Source organism: Embiotoca jacksoni, unplaced genomic scaffold, assembly GCF_022577435.1.
Source record: "Embiotoca jacksoni isolate LCO1_2020_lvr unplaced genomic scaffold, fEmbJac1.0.p SCAF_15, whole genome shotgun sequence".
NCBI classification, from domain to species: Eukaryota; Metazoa; Chordata; class Actinopteri; family Embiotocidae; genus Embiotoca; species Embiotoca jacksoni.
The window spans coordinates 9,646,021-9,664,589 of NW_027185285.1; the positions used below are offsets into that span (position 1 = coordinate 9,646,021).

An 18,569-nucleotide genomic window follows, 5' to 3' on the forward strand; every position below is an offset into this window, starting at 1 on the left:
GCTAATGTTAAATATTTCAACAATATGTTTCAAGCATTCAGGTTTAGTTTTTTTTCAGCTAACATAAACTACTTTAACCATATCTGTGAAGTTTCTCAATCATCCAGTCTAAAACTTGGATTGCTTATTTTAACCATTTAATTATTACTTTTTGGAGCATTTAAACTATTTCAACCATGCAGGCATTATTTTTAGCAAATGGTGACCATTTTTAACCATTGGCAACTCGGTTATTTAAACTATTCAATTTTGCTAATTGTTTCAACCAGCGTTTTCTCAATTTAAGACTATTTCAAAATTTTGTCCATTTCATTGAAATATTTAAATGGTTTATTACTTTTAGTAAACTACTTCAACCATGTATTCACTATATGAGCTTCTCGGCAAAATGTTGAGACTTCTCTGCCTGCCTGCTAACGTTTTTCATGTATACTCAGCAGATTTTCCAAGTGCGAGGGAGTTGCAGCTGACTCACTACGTGGGTTTATATTTTCTAATCAAAGTGCAATATCCCTTACAACACGGTCACTTACTTTTCTACCAGAGCCAAGGTGAAATGGCCAAATGTAATTTCTCCAAAGATATATATATATATATATATATATATATATATATATATATTTATTTCAGGTACACTCTCTTTCCACTCCCCAGCCACATTGACAGCCAGAAAAATCCAGAAATGTGTCCCTGCTCTGGCAGGTGACATTTTCAAAGGAAGATAAATGGCTGAACAAACACAAAAACAAAAGTATGTCCTGAAATATCAAATGTACACATCACGCCAGAAATCTTTCCGTCTTTGTCTTCTAATTCTACTGTGGAAACCAAACTTCCACTGCCTGGTTTTGCTGTGTTTTGAGAGCAGAAGCCAAAAACATGTCAAACTGCATCTGGGACAACCTGATTTAACTTCCAGGGGAGGACAAAAAAAAAAAACTGTTGCAGCCAACAATATTGTTTGTTTTGTTAGGAAAGTGGTGATTGAGAAAAGAACTGTTGGGAAACACATACTGGAAGAACCAGAAACCTTTTACAGAGGGTGACACGAGGAGGTTGATAGAAAGCTGTTCAGTTGTAGTGGAGGGGTATATTTTAGTCTCGGGTGAATACAGTGAGAGGAACCTACCTGCACCCTTGTTTCAGTCAACGGGTCCATCAGAGATTTCTCTGTGTCCACAGTGACCCATCTGTTTAATCAGCGTTTCATAAACGGTGACGGAGAGAGAGGGAGGATGGGGGCAGTGCTGTGTTTGGAACAGGGGACACGAGATAATCAGCGAGCATCTCGTCAGGAAGCTGGACGTTAACTGTGACACAGTTTAGAAAACTTTGATCGTTCGCAGCCGCTCACCGAGAGGACCCAGTTTTAGCAGAGGCCTGAAAATTCCTTGTCAGTTCTTGTTAAATGCAGCCTAATGGGCTCAGAGGTGGATGGCTTCATTCTCAATCACTGGAGAGAAAATGTGTTGTACAGGACTGGTGCTGAATAAATGATCAAGTATTTTTATGTGTAGTATTTTTTTTTTTAAGGATTGGATGTTTGCATCGTAATTCCCCTTCTACTATTGAATACCTGGATCCATCTACTGTGGGAAAGATTCATGAATATATATGAACTAATTCAATCTATTTCACTGATGACACATGTTCACAGGATAGTTTGGAAAAGGTATGTGAACTGTTAGCTCAATGGTATCAACATAAGCAAACTCGACTCCGAATCTGTGAAAACCTGGAGACCAGTCAGTGAAACGAGATTGGACGTGCGATCCTTGCAGCTGGGTAAAAATCCCTCTTCATCAGTCTACCGTTTGCAAAAATTTTACATTTTAATGGACACAGCTCTGGAAAAAGCAACAACAAAAAACCTTGACACCTCAAAACGCTTCTGGAAAAATGTTACATGGACTGACGACACTCGGGTTGAAGTTTGTGGGAATAACATGTAGCGCTATGCAGGCTGTCAAAAGGGCCTTATACCTACATGAAAACATCATCCCGAAGGGGAAGGTGAAAGGGAGCATCATGATTTTGGGCGATTTTCTGCCTCAGGGCTCAAACGTGCTCCTCCAGTTTAATTTGTAGTTCTTGTGAGGCCGATCTTCAGCTTTGAAACCCAGGAAGAGGTCCAGTATTTATTGACTGGATGACTACCAGACCCAATGTTTTGTTTTTCACCATGAGAATCTCTTATGTAATCAGTTCAACTGCAGCTACTCAAACTCCGGTGTCTCATATGTTTCTTTGAAATAGTAATTGTTTGTGCAGATTTGTCAGAGTTGCAGCGACACTGATGGTCACATATGATAAAATGGACTCGGTCAATAGAGACTAACCGGGCAGTCCATGTTATCTGAACGTATAACCGTTCCTGTGATAGGAACAGGGTCAGTGTATTTACTTATCTCTATAGCCAATTATATTTCCCCTCAAGTGCTTTAGCCTCTTGTTTTTCAAACCTACGTCAACGTCCGAGTGCGTCTTTTGTTGAGTAAATTCAAAGAAACATCTGGATTATTCAACTGTTTTCAATTGCAAAAGGTCTCTGAGGTTTAGTCCCAATGGTTGACTCTGCTTAGTTCAAGGTTGTTGTTTTTTACAGTTTATCTCTGATCTAAATCTAATTTTGACCAATTTATAGATCCACAAGAGTTTGAGACTTTGAACCCATAACGACAACAAGCGTTTTCATGAGGTGATGAGCCTCATTTCAGGAAGTTAAGGGATGAAGATAAAAGCCAAGATAATTACTTTCCAGCCTATTTTTTGGGTATGTGATGAAATTTTTGTTGAAAAAATGTCAATGTATTTTAAAAGAAGAGTCGAGTTGAGCAAATACGTTTTTTTTTTTTTTTTTTTTAAATAAAGGGGTAATACTCTACAGATGAGTTGTAATGTTTTGAGAGAAAAAGTTCTCAAAACATCTTGCTTTTTTTGAAATGCGAGTTGTCAATTTTAAGGACAAAATTGCAACAGGAAGATGGAATATTTGAGTATACTTTGAGGGGAAAAAAAGTAATATATTGACAAAAGTATTTCAATATTTTAAGAAACAAAGGGAAAAATACATTTCGAGAAAAGAAACAGCATAATGTGAGAAAGTATTTTGATATTTTGAGAAAATCTTGGGAAAAAATGTAGGCTACAAAGATTTTGATTGAAAAGCTTTTGATATTTTGCAAAAAAGTTGGTATATTAAAAGACTAATCTCAGAGTATATGAGAAAAAGGATACATTTAGAAATGCATGTCATACTTTGATTTTTACTTAAAAAAAAAAAAAAAAAAAAAAAAAAAAAAAAAAAAACCTGTTGCAGGGACACTTGACTAGAACTGACATGTGTCATCCACGCAGGTAAAATCTGACACACTGCTCTTACCAGTTTATACGTGTTAAAATTAATCTTATGAATCATTACAGTCCAACAGTGACCCTGACACACATGCATTCATGTCGCCCAAACTCCTGGCTCCTCTCCTGCTAAAAGGGTTCCGAGAAATGAAACTAAACTCCCGTTTCCACATACTGCAGCGCGGGTGTGGGCGTCTCTCTGAAAGGGTTAAACTCATAGTAAAACGCATCCCCGCAGTGCAGTGCCCCGCCTCACAATTGTTGTAGCCGAGTGCCTCAGAAATCACACCACTCCGGATCCCGCCTTCCCCCCCCTCCCGGGCCCCTCTTGGCCCCGCCCCACCCCTGGACCACATTGAAATGGGTCTGACGTTGTTGTCAAACACTACAGTGTTGCGGGAGCTCTCTCCTCAGATCTTCCAGCAGGAGCATCTTTACTACAACCAGAGCGCAAGGAGGCAGCGACGGGTACTGCCGGTGCAGGGAAAGAGTCAGTGAGCAGCCTCATTGCTGACAGTGTCCGATTAACTAAATCAGAGAACCTCACAGGCTGCGCTGTAGACGCATCCTCCAAGTGCAGCTGAAAAACATGGGACTGCCGTGTTGCACCTCACTGCTGTTTCTCATCTGCTCCCTTGTTCAGACCAGTAAGTTCAAACTCCTGCTTTTATAACTTTTTTTTTTATTAGTCATTTCAATATGAATTGACCTTATTTTGACTTGCCATCTGCGTTAAACACGTGCAAAAATAGTGCCGTGCTTCAGCTTGACAAAGCTTCATAGAAATAGCCTATGTTTCTGAATAATATACTTTTATTGAGGTAGGTGGGCTTAAATTGCCCACTATACTCTGATGCAAGGTGATGGGGGGGGGAAAGCGCAATTCTTCCCACAATGTAGGTCAAATCTGTCCTCTCTCCTAATCGCCCTTTCTTTCTGTGAAATATCCAGAAAGAAAATTGGCCTCAGCGACCCATATTTTGCCATAGATTAACAGCCAAACCCCTTTATTGATTAGTTCTATTAATTATTGCGTCTCATTCATTCATTTAAAAAAAAAAAACTTTTTTTTTTTTTTTTTTTTTTTTTTATGGTTGCAGCTTTTACTTGTAACTTTACTTTCTTTTTTTTTCTTTTTGTTGCCGGCCCTCGGTTGAAGCTGCATTTTTTTTTTTTGTGTGTGTGCCTTTTATTTACTGGCGCTCAGCTTGCAGCAGGTCCCGGCAGCCAATGGGGTTTGAGCAGTGCGAGTGCTGTCTGTGTGTAAAAGATGTCAAGCGGGGTTTCTGAAAAGCCGGCTTTTTTTTGGGGGGGGGGGGGAGCTGTTGCCATTCATGATGCGGGAAGGGACGCCCGTTTAGCATTAAAATCACTGCGGAAAATCAAACACGGCAACTTCTGTCGCTATCACAGGTGCACACGTTCCTCCTTTGTGATGCAACACCCGGCGTGTTTGCAGGAGGCTGTGACGCTCAGTGTTGTGGAGAAAGAGTTGAAGCCATCCGACTGGTCCAACAATACAAATACAGACATTGTCTTTGAGCAGCATTCCTTCAGTTTTGGTCGAACACTGAGTCGGACCGTCAGACCTGTTCCCAGTATGTTGGTTCTGGGAAATAGTGTGTGGTGGTGAAACATGTTGGAACTGGTTGTCAGCCCTCCACATTTCCACACCAGGCACAAAGATGTACTTTGTTTTCAAATGTCTCTTCCCACCATGTGAAATGGTTGTCCCTCACTCAGATTTGGATAGACAATCTTTCTTTGTGTCACCTCGACAGAGAGAGAACGTTTTTAATGGTGTGTTCATCTATCTCTTACCTGTGACCTATCGACTGGCAAGAGGCACCTGAGTGGAGATTTTACATGTGAGATCCAGCAGTCGAACACATCCAATGTCAAAAAATTGGCAACAAACACGAGCATGGGCTCATTTTGTTATCTGCACTGATTTGCATTAAATCGATAACGCTGCCATTCGGTCCAGTTTGTCTTTCAAGGTCTGAACTTTGAGCCCATTAAGTAAATAACCAGCATGATTTTGAGTTTGGGTAACGTGTCATCGGTTACAGGGAATGAGAGTAATAAGAAAATTCCACCTCATGTTCATCACATTCAGGGACAAGGACAGTGGAAAATTAACTTTAAAGTTAAACCACCTCAGTGTTTTCCTATTTTTTTTTCTTTCCTGTGATCCAGAAGGAAATGCTTATGTTAACAGTGACGCCGTCAATATGAAACTGATCATTATCTTTACAGCAAGGGCAATAATGCACAGCCTTTTATGTGGGGTCATAAAGAAACGAACAATTAAACGTTCCCCATTGTGACTGCAGTCAGAAAATACTACAACGGTGGCAAAACGATTTCCCTTAACCTTCAGAAGCTCAAAGAAATAAAGCCGCTCCTTATTTAACCAAAGCTAAAACATTAACCATGACGGATGGCATCACATGTTTGTCTTCACTGGAAAGCCATTATGATTTAGGATGCTATGAGACTTGAAAGGATGCATAATTTATGATTTGTCTGTCACCCATCCATTCTTATGGGGCACACTCTGAAAACGTTAATCCTTAAACCCATAAATATTTAATTTGAAATACATTGTAAAAAGTCACAATTTTCACTTGCTAAATAAAGATGCTACATGCCAAGCTGCGGCTGGTGTTACTGTTAAATACCTCCCTCTGGTCCCCGTCAGAAACAGGTGGCCATCTGGGGGTTTTGAGCCCCCAGGGCCACAATGGCCTCCGGTACCTTTAATGAAGTGCTCTTCTTTGATGTAGAGTCTAATTGGCTCTTCCAGTTCAGTGGCTTCGTTGGGTCCATTAAAGATGGAGGCTGTGAGGGGAGACTGTGTCTTCAGTACTTTTGCTTGCCGTGAATTGCTGGAAAACAGGATTCTTGCTGTGATTGTGAGCTTGCCATATCTGTGACTCACTGATAGAGGCTGATAAGGCTCCAGCAGGCTGGACCGCTTTCACTGGTGCCTATCTCTGTTTGACTTGTAGTTGAACCGTTTGTCTCCGCTACTCAGACAAGTAGGAACATGCACGTGTGTGTCTGTCCATGTGTCTTCATGTGTGTGTCATGCCTGAGTTTACACCTCCCACCCGCACACTCCTCTTCATAAAGCGTACGGGCTTTATTGTTTCCCTGATTATCCCTCTGGTGCCAACAAGAAAAATATCTTTGCCTCTTCCGGGTGGAATGACAACAAATTTCGTACAGATATTCTTAATCGCCATGGGGATGAACCCAGAAGACGTTGTTGATCCCTGTAGCGTCACCATAAGAATGATATTTGTGTTTTTGAGTGAAATGTCTCGACAACGATTTCATGGATTTCTATGAATTTTGGTACGAACGAGTTGTGATAACATTTACAATCGTTTAACTTTCCCTTCTGGGAAATTCAATTTAATTCATATTTTGCTTTATAACCAAATGCCTAATGACTTCTAACCTGGTGTTACCAGGCTATTGCTCCCAGCACATGTTTTCTTCACTGTGATTATAGTCCGGAAACCCCGTTTGCATTAAGGTTTGCTCAGCAACTTTGAAGGGCAGACCAATCCTGTCCTGCAATGAGTTTGGGTCTGCAAACATCAGGCTAAAGGACCTCATCTTCAGATGTGATATGTGTTTGGTGCTAATTAGTAAACGCTACCATGCTAACAAGCTAAACTTTAGTGGGAGACGTGATAAACAGTACAACTGTTAAATATTAGCATGTCACCGGCATGCTGCCAGCGAGCATCAGCATTTGTCTGAAACCACTGCTGTGCAAGTGCAGCCTCAGAGCTGTTCGCTTGACTGTAGGCTCTGAGACTTGTGTAATAGATTTGTGACTTTCTATTGACTCACTTTCAGCCAGTGTTTATGTATTGGCCCATGATAGATGAGAACTAAAAACATTTTTTTCCTGTTCTGCAATTTTATTTCTTGTCTACCGCAGATGCATTTACGACATGTGGAACCAGCCAGTTCCCGTGTGGGAATGGGAAATGCATCACGTGGAGATGGATGTGTGACGGCACAGACGACTGTGGAGACGGCACAGATGAACTTCCTGGTACCTGCTGTGAGTACAGTGTGACGTGACCGTGTAGATCTCACAGTCGTTAAGTCTGACGAATGTACAGACCTAATCATAATTTTCTCTGTATTTTCACTTCCAGCTGCTAAAACATGTAAACCGACAGAGTTCAGCTGTGCAGACCGCCTGAACCAGTGTGTGCCGAACAGCTGGCGCTGCGATGGAAAAGCTGACTGTGGGAATGGAGCTGATGAGCAGGACTGTGGTGAGTTGGAGTTGGGGGGACATTTTTTTTTTTACTTTTTCAACCCGGATTCTTTTTTCTTATCGTTCTTAGTCTAAGTGACTAACGCTTACAAACTAATTTTTGACCTTGTCTTTGTCTCGTGAAAATAATCCCTGCAGACCCGATGGTCTGCAAGGTGCAGGGTGTGGATGCGAGCGTTTGCATCCAACAATGGCAAAGCTAGCCGCAGACTCCCTAAGCGACAAAGCTCGTCTGTGAAAGCTGCACGATATGTGGCGTGACGCTTTGTTGGCACAATTTGAAACTGTGTAAACACAAACCGCAGTTTTTTCACCTTTCAGATAATAGTACGCTCTTCTCACCCACAACGACAAAAAAAAAAAATAAATAACGTCCAGATTGAAAAATGCATCCGTCTTACCTTTCTGTCAATCATATGCAAATTTGTTTTGTTACGTTACTGTCAGAATTTGCAGCTCACTTTCCTCATTTTCATCGGCCTTTCACGCTCTGGTTTGCCTAGTCCGTCGTTGCTCTGACCGAGCTGTCATGTCTGCGCTCTCTCAGTTGCCAAGCAGTGCACGGGCTCGGAGTACCGCTGCAGGAACGGTCAGTGCGTGTCTTCCTCGTTCGTGTGCGACGAGGAGGCGGACTGTGACGACGGCAGCGACGAGGCCGCCTGCCCACCCTTCACCTGCAGTGCTGCTTCCTTCCAGTGCAACAACTCTGTTTGCGTTCCTCGCCTGTGGGCCTGCGACGGCGACGCCGACTGCCCCGACGGCTCGGACGAGTGGCCCCAGAGCTGCGGTGCAAAGACTCCCACCTCTCCTCCCGCTCACCAGTGCTCCGGCCTGGAGTTCCGCTGTGGCGGCGGAGAGTGCATCCACGGCAGCTGGAGGTGTGACGGAGAAGGCGACTGCCCCGATCAATCGGATGAAGCAAACTGTGGTGAGTAATTCAAATTCCGAATTTGACCTGCTCATGACGTGCTGAAATTAGTTTCGAGTCATTATCTCTCGTACTAATTCACTCTGCGTCCCTTTAGTTCGTACCACCTGCCGTCCCGATGAGTTTGAATGCGGTGATGGCACTTGCATCCATGGCAGCCGCCAGTGCAACCATCAGTATGACTGCATGGACATGAGCGATGAAATTGGCTGCGTCAATGGTACAATCTCTTCCCCTCAGCCCTCCAAATGACCTGCAGAATCTCCAGCATTTTTCTGTTATCTAATCCCACGTTTTATTTCCATGACTCATACGTAGCGACCCATTGTGAGGGCCCGACCAGGTTTAAATGCCGCAGCGGGGAGTGTATTAGCATGGACAAGGTGTGCGACAAGCACCGTGATTGCAGGGACTGGTCAGATGAGCCTCTAAGGGAATGTGGTGAGTATAGAGGCCCCTCATTCATTACTACTTTTATGCATTTAACGAGGGTGTCTGCAGCTTACTAGCTATAATACTAGTTATATCCTTTAAAAATATGACCTCTTCTTCCTCCCACTGCAGGCTCCAACGAGTGCCTGTACAACAAAGGCGGCTGCTCTCACATTTGTAAAGACCTGAAGATCGGCTATGAGTGCTTGTGTCCTTCTGGATTCAGCCTAGTTGACACAAAACGCTGCCACGGTAAGCAGTTACGAAACTGTGAAACATCCTTGTGCTGTTTCATTCTCTCGCTCCCATTTTTTTCTAACGTGAACTTCCCTCAGATTAACAAATGATGCCAACAATGTGTTTATTCTGATGCAAACCCCCTCAGATAAAGAGAGATCTCGTCGTTCTGGTGGACACAGTGACCCAGCATTGCTCCTGTTTCATTTAATCATTTATTTCTTTTTTTCTTTGACTCAGATATTGATGAGTGTGCCAACCCAGACACCTGCAGTCAAATCTGCATCAACCAGATAGGCAGCTACAAATGCGAGTGTGAGGAGGGTTACCAGGTTGACCCAGCCACCAAGGCCTGCAAGGTCATCGGTAAATATGATCGTCCTACCTTCTGCCCACACTATTATCTTTCATTATTATTTAACGGCTCGATGTCGAATGATGCTGAATAGACTTTACAAATGTTATTTGTCCTGCTACATCTGTAAAGATAATAAATGACATTTTCTGGTATGTTCATTCAGCTTGCCAAGTGGAAGCTACTTTGTTGAGTTTGCCATTGTTAGAATTGATTCTCACCAGGTGTTACTTTTAGTTTCAACACCTTATGAGGTCAGCAGCAACTCTGATACTATGTGCTGTGTTTGTCCCACGTTATACAAAATAGCACTCAGCTGTCTCTCTTTCGTGGATCCAGTTGCCGCGACTACAACGAATAGTTCTCTAACCTCAGCACTCTGTCATCCAAGCCGCTGCGAGGATACTCTTAATTTCTTTTGAAAAGTTTGATTTTGGTTTGATTTAAAACAACCAAGTAACTAAATAGTAAAATAGTACCTGTCCACTCTTATTTTGTAGGTACAATAGCCTACCTTTTCTTCACCAACCGTCATGAAGTCAGAAAGATGACTTTGGACAAAAGTGAATACACAAGAGTAATCCCCCGTCTAAAGAATGTCGTGGCTATCGACGTTAACATGGCCTCCCGAGAGATCTACTGGTCCGACATGTCCCAGAAGAAGATCTACAGGTGAACAAGAATGAAATCAGAATGAAGATTATTTTGCTTTTCTTTGCTCCTGTTTGACGAATGTTTTTACTTTCAATCCAGAACTCCAATGGACTCGGCTGACGACTCCACTCATCACCACATAGTGATCGGTAGTGGCATCGACGCTCCTGAAGGAATTGCTTTCGACTGGATTCACCGCAACCTCTACTGGACTGACAGCATTCGCAGCACTATCTCCGTGGTCACTGCTGACGGTAGCCGCCGCAAGACTCTGTTCCACCAAAACTTATCGAAACCACGCGCTATTGTCGTCGACCCCCACAGCAAGTAAGCCAATAGCGCGAGTGAAAGCGCAGTAACCTTTCCTAGACTCTGTTTTCTTTACGTGTGGACACTTCGCAGGAATCAGTGCATTTGAGAGCTCCGTTTATGATATTTTCACCTCCCAGCTTCATTTACTGGACTGACTGGGGGAATGCAGCAAAGATTGAGAAAGGAGGCCTCAACGGAGGAGATCGCACAGCTCTGGTCACCGACAACATCGTGTGGCCGAATGGCATCACACTCGGTAAACTCAGCATTCATGTCGTTCTGGTTTTAAGTTTCCACCTATCTGTAGACATCAGTGGGCACTCTGGTTGGACTTGTTAAAACCGCCATCCACCGTTCAACCACACCCACTTGCTCCTTCCCCAGACTTGTTGAACCAGCGGCTCTACTGGGTGGACTCTAAGCTTCACACCCTCTCCAGTATTGACGTGCAGGGCGGCAGTCGACGCACCCTCATCATTGACGAACACAAGTTGGCTCACCCACTGGGACTCGCTGTATTCGAGGTAGATATTTCCCACCCGATGGACCCCGAGCCTGTCAAGTGCGACATCTCACCACTTCTCCAGTGTTCAAACTTGGCTGTTTCTGTGCTTCTAGGAAAAAGTGTTCTGGACAGATGTCAGCAACAATGCCATCCTCAGTGCAAACAGGCTCACTGGCGATGGCATCACACTAGTGGCAGAGCACCTGTCATCACCAGAAGACATCATTCTCTTCCATAACCTCAAGCAACCTGCTGGTAAGACAGTTACACCAATAAGGCAACAATGCTGGACATTCCCGTGGTGTTTGAAGCTTAGTCCATGGAACAGACCTTGAAATAAGAGCTGAATAAGAATTTTAAAAAAAGAAGCTAAATCTAATGTTCTTGTGTTTTAAATACTCATGTCAGATGTGGCCATTGAACAGGCCAGGGGGGGGGTCTTTTCACTGAGCTTTATAGGTATAGGTAGATGATTATTTTTTTCTTTGGGAACTGAGTCAGGCTAGCTGTTCCCCCTTACCTCCAGTCTTTGTGTCAATCTAAGCTAACTGGCTAATTAACATCTAGTTTTTTAGCTTAGCGTGATATCTATCTTTTCATGCAACACAGCATGAAATAAGTGCATTCACCAAAATACTAACGACAGCTTAAATATGACCATTTTGATTCAAAAAATGTAAAGCAGTGCAACTACAACTGTATTTTTTTTCCATTGCAGGCAGAGACTGGTGTCAGTTGTCCAATGGCAGCTGTGAATTCTTGTGCCTGGCAGCTCCTCAAGTGGGCAGACACCCCCCCAAATATACCTGCGTCTGTCCCGATAACATGATGCTAGCCAGGGATATGAGGACATGTGTTCCTGGTGTGTAAATGATCAAAGAGAAAATGTTGTGTAAAACTTACAAAATCACAAAATAATTGCTGTCTTTTAAATGGATTAATTTCATTAGCTCAAGCAGTCCTTTTGCTGGCTCTCACCCGTCGCCCTCTGTTTCTGTACTTCACCAGCTGTGCCAACTCCTGCAGCTTCAGTGCGGCCTCAAGACCCATCCACCCGCCCCCCTCGTCTGCCATCACCGCCCTTTAGGACCACACCTAGAACCACACCCAGGACCGCACTGAACCCTCAGGTCCACACCACCACCACAGTGCCCGTCATAATCACCGGCACCGTCGCCAAGCCAGTGCGACACACCACCAAGCCTCCAGTCAGGACCACCACACCTGTACCAAGCACACCCTTGTCCCAGCTGGTGAATCCTACGCTCTCCCAGACCACCACAGAAGTTCCAGTCACGTCTACAGGCAAGTTGCCAAAAGGGCCACGGTGGCGGTTTTACACGTTTTAGATATTTTCTGTTTTGCTGAGCGCATTGCTCTCAGCCGTGACCGGCTGCCCGAGTGCAGGTCAGCTCAGTGTATATTAACTTAAATCGTCGTGTTTACCTTTTCCCTCAGATGTCCGACGTGAATTTGCTCCAGCTGTATCCAAGTCTGCATCCACCACCCCGATAGCCGTTTACATAGTCTTACCTCTGGGTGAGTTGACTTGGCGGCTGATGCTTCTCAGAAAATAGGAACTTTTTGAAATGATAGCAGCCAGTCATCACGTGTCGTATCTCTCTGGATCTCTCTGTCAAATAGCGATCATTTGTCTGGTGTCCGTTGTTGGTGTCCTACTGTGGAGGAACTACAGGCTGAAGAACACCAACACCATCCACTTTGATAACCCCGTCTATCAGAAAACCACCGAGGACCAAGTGCACATTTGGAGGAGCCACAGCCCTGATGGTTATTCCTACCCAAAAGTAAGTCTAAGAGGAGTTACTTCTACAATATCAATACAACTCTAAATGTGAAATAGTTTTAAAAATAGAAAACATTTTGTTGAAGCACATACAGGCTTACGGTACTAAGATCCTTTTTATTTGCTGTCCCATTAGAGACAAGTTGTGAGCTTGGATGAAGAGGAAGACAATCTAGTCTTCACAGAAAACTGAAAAGTGTTGGTCAGAGTGGAGACCGGAGCCACGATGATAAGCTACCCCTCAAGTCCTTTAGCATCATTACCTCACACAGCACAAAGATATGGAAGTCAAAGCCTGTATCTGACAAGCCTAAACCACTATATCCTCAGAGATGAACAAGCGCTCTACAGCGGAAACACCAGGGTGAAACACTTTTTTATTCGGGGTTCACATTTTATTTCCGTAAAGTGATCAGTCAACATTTAATTCCTCACTAAAACAAACCAAATCATCAGATGTTTGATTGCTCAATCTATTTTTTTTTTTTTTTTACTTGAGACAACTGTGATGAGGATAACTAGAGAACTGTGTCATTGTTAAAGCCACATAAAGTTTAGATTTTCATGTATCATTTTAACATGATACATTAACTGCAACTGCTAAATGGTCAATTCTTGTAACTCAAGTCTGATAAACTTCATAAATAGAGACTGTAAGTATCACAGTTTAGTAGAAAGTGACAAAGCTGTTGAAACATTATTATATCTTGCACTATTTATAATTTAAAATAATAGTTTGGCATTTTGGGACATATGCATATTTACTTTTTTACACTATAGTTAGATGAACCCAACACTTATGGGAAAGTCTCTCGCTAAGTTGCTGCCTTACCACAGAGAGGTAGAGATGCCTTATGCTAAGCTACCACCTGCTAGCCTGCTAACTTAGCTTAGCACAAAGATTGGAATCGGGGGAAACAGCTCACCGAGCCCGGTCCAAAGTGAAGAAAATGTGCCGAGAACCTCTTCGGCTAACTCATTACTTTGTTTAATTCATAAAAACTGCAGAATAAAACCACTAATCTGCATTTTACGGGGGATAAGAACTATTTCTTGTACCGCACTAGTTGCTGGGCAAACAGTGCCTTAACAGTTACTTAAGAAAGTAACCAGTAGCCTTTTCATTTTTGTACATAATAAACAAATTAAATTCAATAAATTAGTGTATTTTCCAAAATGTCAAACCTTTCCATTACAGTTAAGCAGACAATATGCAAATTAAGCGTAGAGAGGGGCCAGTTTAACCAGTGTGACCTCTATACACCATAATGTGTGTACAATTTAGAGTTTTACACCGGTGATTGCCTCCGTAGTTGTACATCATCCAAAGGGACCTAAAGTCACTGCTGTAGTTAACGTCCAAGAAACCAGAGCACCCAATGTGTTCGTGCCTTGATTCAACGATCCTTATTGACGGTCTTCAGATGTCACATATTATATGGTCATAAGGTCCTTCAGCGACTGTATTTCAGAGCCTCTCCAGAAGCTTTTCAGCTGCAGTCTCCTAATTTGTGATCAGCCTGATTTGTGATTGGCTGCTTGTGCACTGGACAGCCATCTTTAAATTTCCCTTCCCTGTGCCCCCCCTCAGGAGGAGCAGTACATTCCTCGAAGCCTGAAAAGCTTTGATGCAGCCATTGTGCGAGCAGTAGGGCCATTCCTAAATTTATGTACCGTGGCAGGTGAATGTTTATGTGCTCCCTTAGGAGCTGCTTACCTTATAGCATTCGCGAAAAAAGGATGCCATATGCACAAATGTGTCAGGGATTTTAAAGCACAGACTTCAGTGGCTGTTTGAGATCATGTATTTGTATTGCTGACAATTGTGTGCCTTTTTTCTGACATATTTTGTTCACATGTTCATGTTGGTGCTATTCAACTCAGTGAATTTGTAAAAAAAAAAAAATCAATGTGTCTGCCTGTTTACAAAGAAGGATGTGAGGTACATGAAGTCATTCTACATTCACAGACTAACAGTGCAGATTAAGCATGTAAATATGATGTTCATAAATGTACATATTTGTTCTTAACTGTTTTTGGTAACGATGTTTTAACCGTTGTTGTAAACTTTCAACTTTTGTGCATAAATAAATACTTCTATTTATTATAGAATCAATGACTCTGCATTCACTTTTTTGAAAGCTTTAACATGTTTCATAGCATACATTTTTAACACAATGACAGACATTGTTACAGTATGTTTTCATATTATTGATCTGTCAGTTTATCGGTAAATTTTGTTACTTTTGATTATATACTTGAAGACGCAGACGTTTCATTATCTCTTGCAAACAATTTCAACTGGTTGTCCACTATGAGACCTCCGCGATTTCTCTTTTTAATGTACTAGGGTTCATGGGTCACTTGTGAATTATTGTTTTGACTCACTTTTTCCACTGAAATGTAGCTGAGCTCAAGAAAAGTAAAACGGTACTTTGTTTTGCTCGTCAATTTCTCAGAAACTGCATGTTTTTTCCCCCAATGGTGCAAAGCGTGAGTTGCTGTCATGACCATAATGGTAATTAAAAAATTTCCCCTCGGGGATTAATAAAGTATATACCTACCTACCTACCTAATGTTTTTGCATTTGGCTGGTAACCTGAAGCAGGTTTTTGTTGGGGGGAGGGGGAGGGGGAGGGGGAGGAGGAGGGGGCTGCTTTAGGTCTTCCATTGAAAACACAACCTTTTTCCTGGAAAGTTCAGACGTCCCCGGTGAAAAGCAAAACTGCTTTCTTTTCTTAGAAATTCTCCAACAGTGAGATCACAAACAGGAAAATGATCCAAACAATGAGTCTGCAGTTGATTTGTACTAAATGTTTGTTTATCAACACATGACACTATAGGATAATAGACCATGCATGAGAGCTGGAAAGACTTATAGAAAGGTAAACACATTAATAAATACCTCTTATTTGATCTATTATCTTATTTTTTTTTGCTTACACGTTCATAAATATATGATTGTACATTGCATTGTCCAACCGAGTAATACACAAAAATGTGATGCTTTTAATAAAAGATTCCCATGACTCCTTGGTGGATATACTCACAAGCTGTTTAGCAGTTTGTGCTTCTTCATTTTCACCTTTAAATCACAAATTCCCACAAAAGCAAAGTTGCACATTGCCATCTCTGAAGATCAGCTCAAATTACAACCCATCTACAATCACACAGCCGTTATCACTTATTTTTCAGTCCTTCGAATCCAAGCTTTGTGGAAGCATTAAGAGTAAGTCATGACAACAGCAGCTATCAAACACAGGCTCTGTGACGCTGCCAATGTGTGGTCAAACCAACATATAGACATGTCATGTGCAAAGTTCAAGGCTGAGGAAGAGCAGAAGTGTTGATCTGATAATCTATAAATATGTAGGTAAATCCACAGATAAGAAAACAAGCGGACTTTCAGATCTCTCAGAGGAAAAGCCAAACACTGTGTGTGCATATATTAATGCACGGCATTACCAATCCTATGTGAAACTATCCGGATTTGACTGGACGCACGTTGCCAGACACTTCCGGCCCAGAGGTAAAATGTGTTCTTGTTTGCACAGACAGCAGAAATTGTATGTTTTTCAAAAGTTTTTATCGGAATCCTTTGACATCATTAATTATTAACTTAGGTCATGTATATCCGACTGGGACAACGGGTGGGAGGCGGTGGGTTCTGGCTACTACACGTGTCTTTCTGTTTGGAAGAATGCCCACATATCCAGTTTCAAGTTCAGGTGCCTTCTTGGTGTTTGACTCAGCACGTTTTATAAACAGCCTCTTAATAACATCCAATTTGCTGTTTCTTCTGTGTGATCACATTTTAAATTTGGCATGAATAGACTTGGTAAAACAGGATATCCCGGTTACCGTTACACAGCCTCATTAGTTATGGACATATCCAGTACATTACACATTCTGATGAAATTTCTGAGCAGGTTCCAGTAAATGTCACCTGATGTTGAAGGCATGTAATCTCCCGACACGCGAAGATGTGACATTACCTGATCCTGAATAAACATCACCAGTCAGCTGGACGACCAGACTGTGGACCATCACCGACCTTTGATCAGACGATGTTTTGTTGGAGAAAGATCAGCCTTATTTGAACGGCACGCTCTGCTTACCAGAAACAGCTTGATCAATCGTGCGGCTAACAATATTTGTTCAAAGTTGTTCACAGAGAATAAGAAGTGCATGGACTTTAATTTTAAGTCTAAGAATTCACACTTTATTATTGTGATGTTATGTCCTCTTGCAATCTGTTGTTTATTTGTATTTCTCCATGATTTGGGGGCCTTTTTTCCCCGCGTCACCAGGCAAATGGGGATTGACATACAAAAAATGTAAACTTCATTCAAATATTCTCAAGGGTCAGAAGATTATTATTATTATATGTTCAGGTTTTTGGGCTGTCTCTCCAGCCTACTGTCCCAGCATATGACACATTAGGAAAGACCATATCATATGGCTGCACCCATAGTAACAAATGTGACCACAACTTTCTTGTTTTTAATGTATCTAATGCTGTTTTTCTCTTACACAGAACCTGGATCCCATTTTTTTAATCAAAATATATAATTTTGGTAATTGTGTTTTAAAGTTTGATAAATATACCATCATTATGGAGCTGTATACTGATTTTGACCAAACAATATTCAAGACATTGTTCTTAGCTTTACATCTATTTGCTTTACAGCTGCTAGTTACGTTGCTTTTGCCTGTGTTTTTATAACAGTGCCATCATACATTTGCTTTTCTATCCTGTGACACTGTTGTGATTATTAATATAAAGAACAAATGTTAGGGGACCCAACATCTATGCTTGAGGTACAAGTACAACCATTGTACAGCTGCTGTCGCTAAAAAGTGCATCGTTAGCTTTAACAAAAAACTAAAGCTTTTTGCAGACGGCTTTGGTTGAAAAATTGAGTTTAATAGACTTCATTTAATGATTTACATATATAATAGTACAAAAAAAAAAAATACAGCGCCAACTTCTACTTAGCAAGCTTTGATTATATTTGCATTTGAGCTACAGTTGTTGCAACCCGGTTTTCTCTAAAAAAACAGACTGCATTGGTTAAAAACATAAATTTGGAAAGTTAAGATCAATGGCCAATTACTCACTCTTCTCTGTAACTTTTGAAACAGCATGTAGCTTGCTCATTATGCTTTCGGAGGTGGTCCAGATTTAAAAACACGGTGTGTTTTCTGAAAACTGAACACCTCCATAACCCATAAGTGCTTCCTTCAGAGATCTGCTTGGAAAGTGAAAACAAAAAAACAAAAACAAAATGTAAAAGCTGCTTCAACAGATGTTGTACATCATGCCCTCCAAAGAAGAGGCATGACGTCATACGGTGTCATACGTCACTCAGTCTCGCCCCCTCCGGCCCTCCAACATCGAGTAAACATTCACTACAGTAACCTCACTGATTAGTGATGCAGACACACTTTGCTCACACGCTCATCATCTGTTATTTACCTTTTACGGGACACAATATGTTATTTAGGCTACACACCTACTGTTCCTACTGTGTGAGATTTTTAAAAGGTCACAAATAAAACAGGAAGGTGTCTCAACATTTAATAACACAACCAACATATAGTTGGATTAAAAACCCTGTTTGAAATAGGAAACTATCCAAAATTGCAGAAATGTGAAAGTCTACATGGGGAGTT

General features: G+C 41.8%; 1 protein-coding gene across 1 annotated transcript; it reads left to right on the plus strand.

Moving 5' to 3' along the window:
• The first annotated feature begins 3,772 nt into the window (after positions 1-3,772).
• ldlra (low density lipoprotein receptor a) lies at positions 3,773-15,005 on the plus strand. Its single transcript, XM_069149423.1, has 18 exons — positions 3,773-4,001; positions 7,316-7,441; positions 7,539-7,661; positions 8,211-8,591; positions 8,689-8,811; positions 8,910-9,032; positions 9,156-9,275; positions 9,501-9,626; positions 10,116-10,287; positions 10,369-10,596; positions 10,719-10,837; positions 10,966-11,105; positions 11,200-11,341; positions 11,805-11,948; positions 12,095-12,391; positions 12,545-12,625; positions 12,731-12,894; positions 13,030-15,005. The coding sequence occupies exons 1-18, from the start codon at positions 3,944-3,946 to the stop codon at positions 13,084-13,086; spliced, it is 2,724 nt and encodes a 907-aa protein (XP_069005524.1). The 5' UTR covers positions 3,773-3,943; the 3' UTR covers positions 13,087-15,005.
• The last annotated feature ends 3,564 nt before the right edge of the window (positions 15,006-18,569 follow it).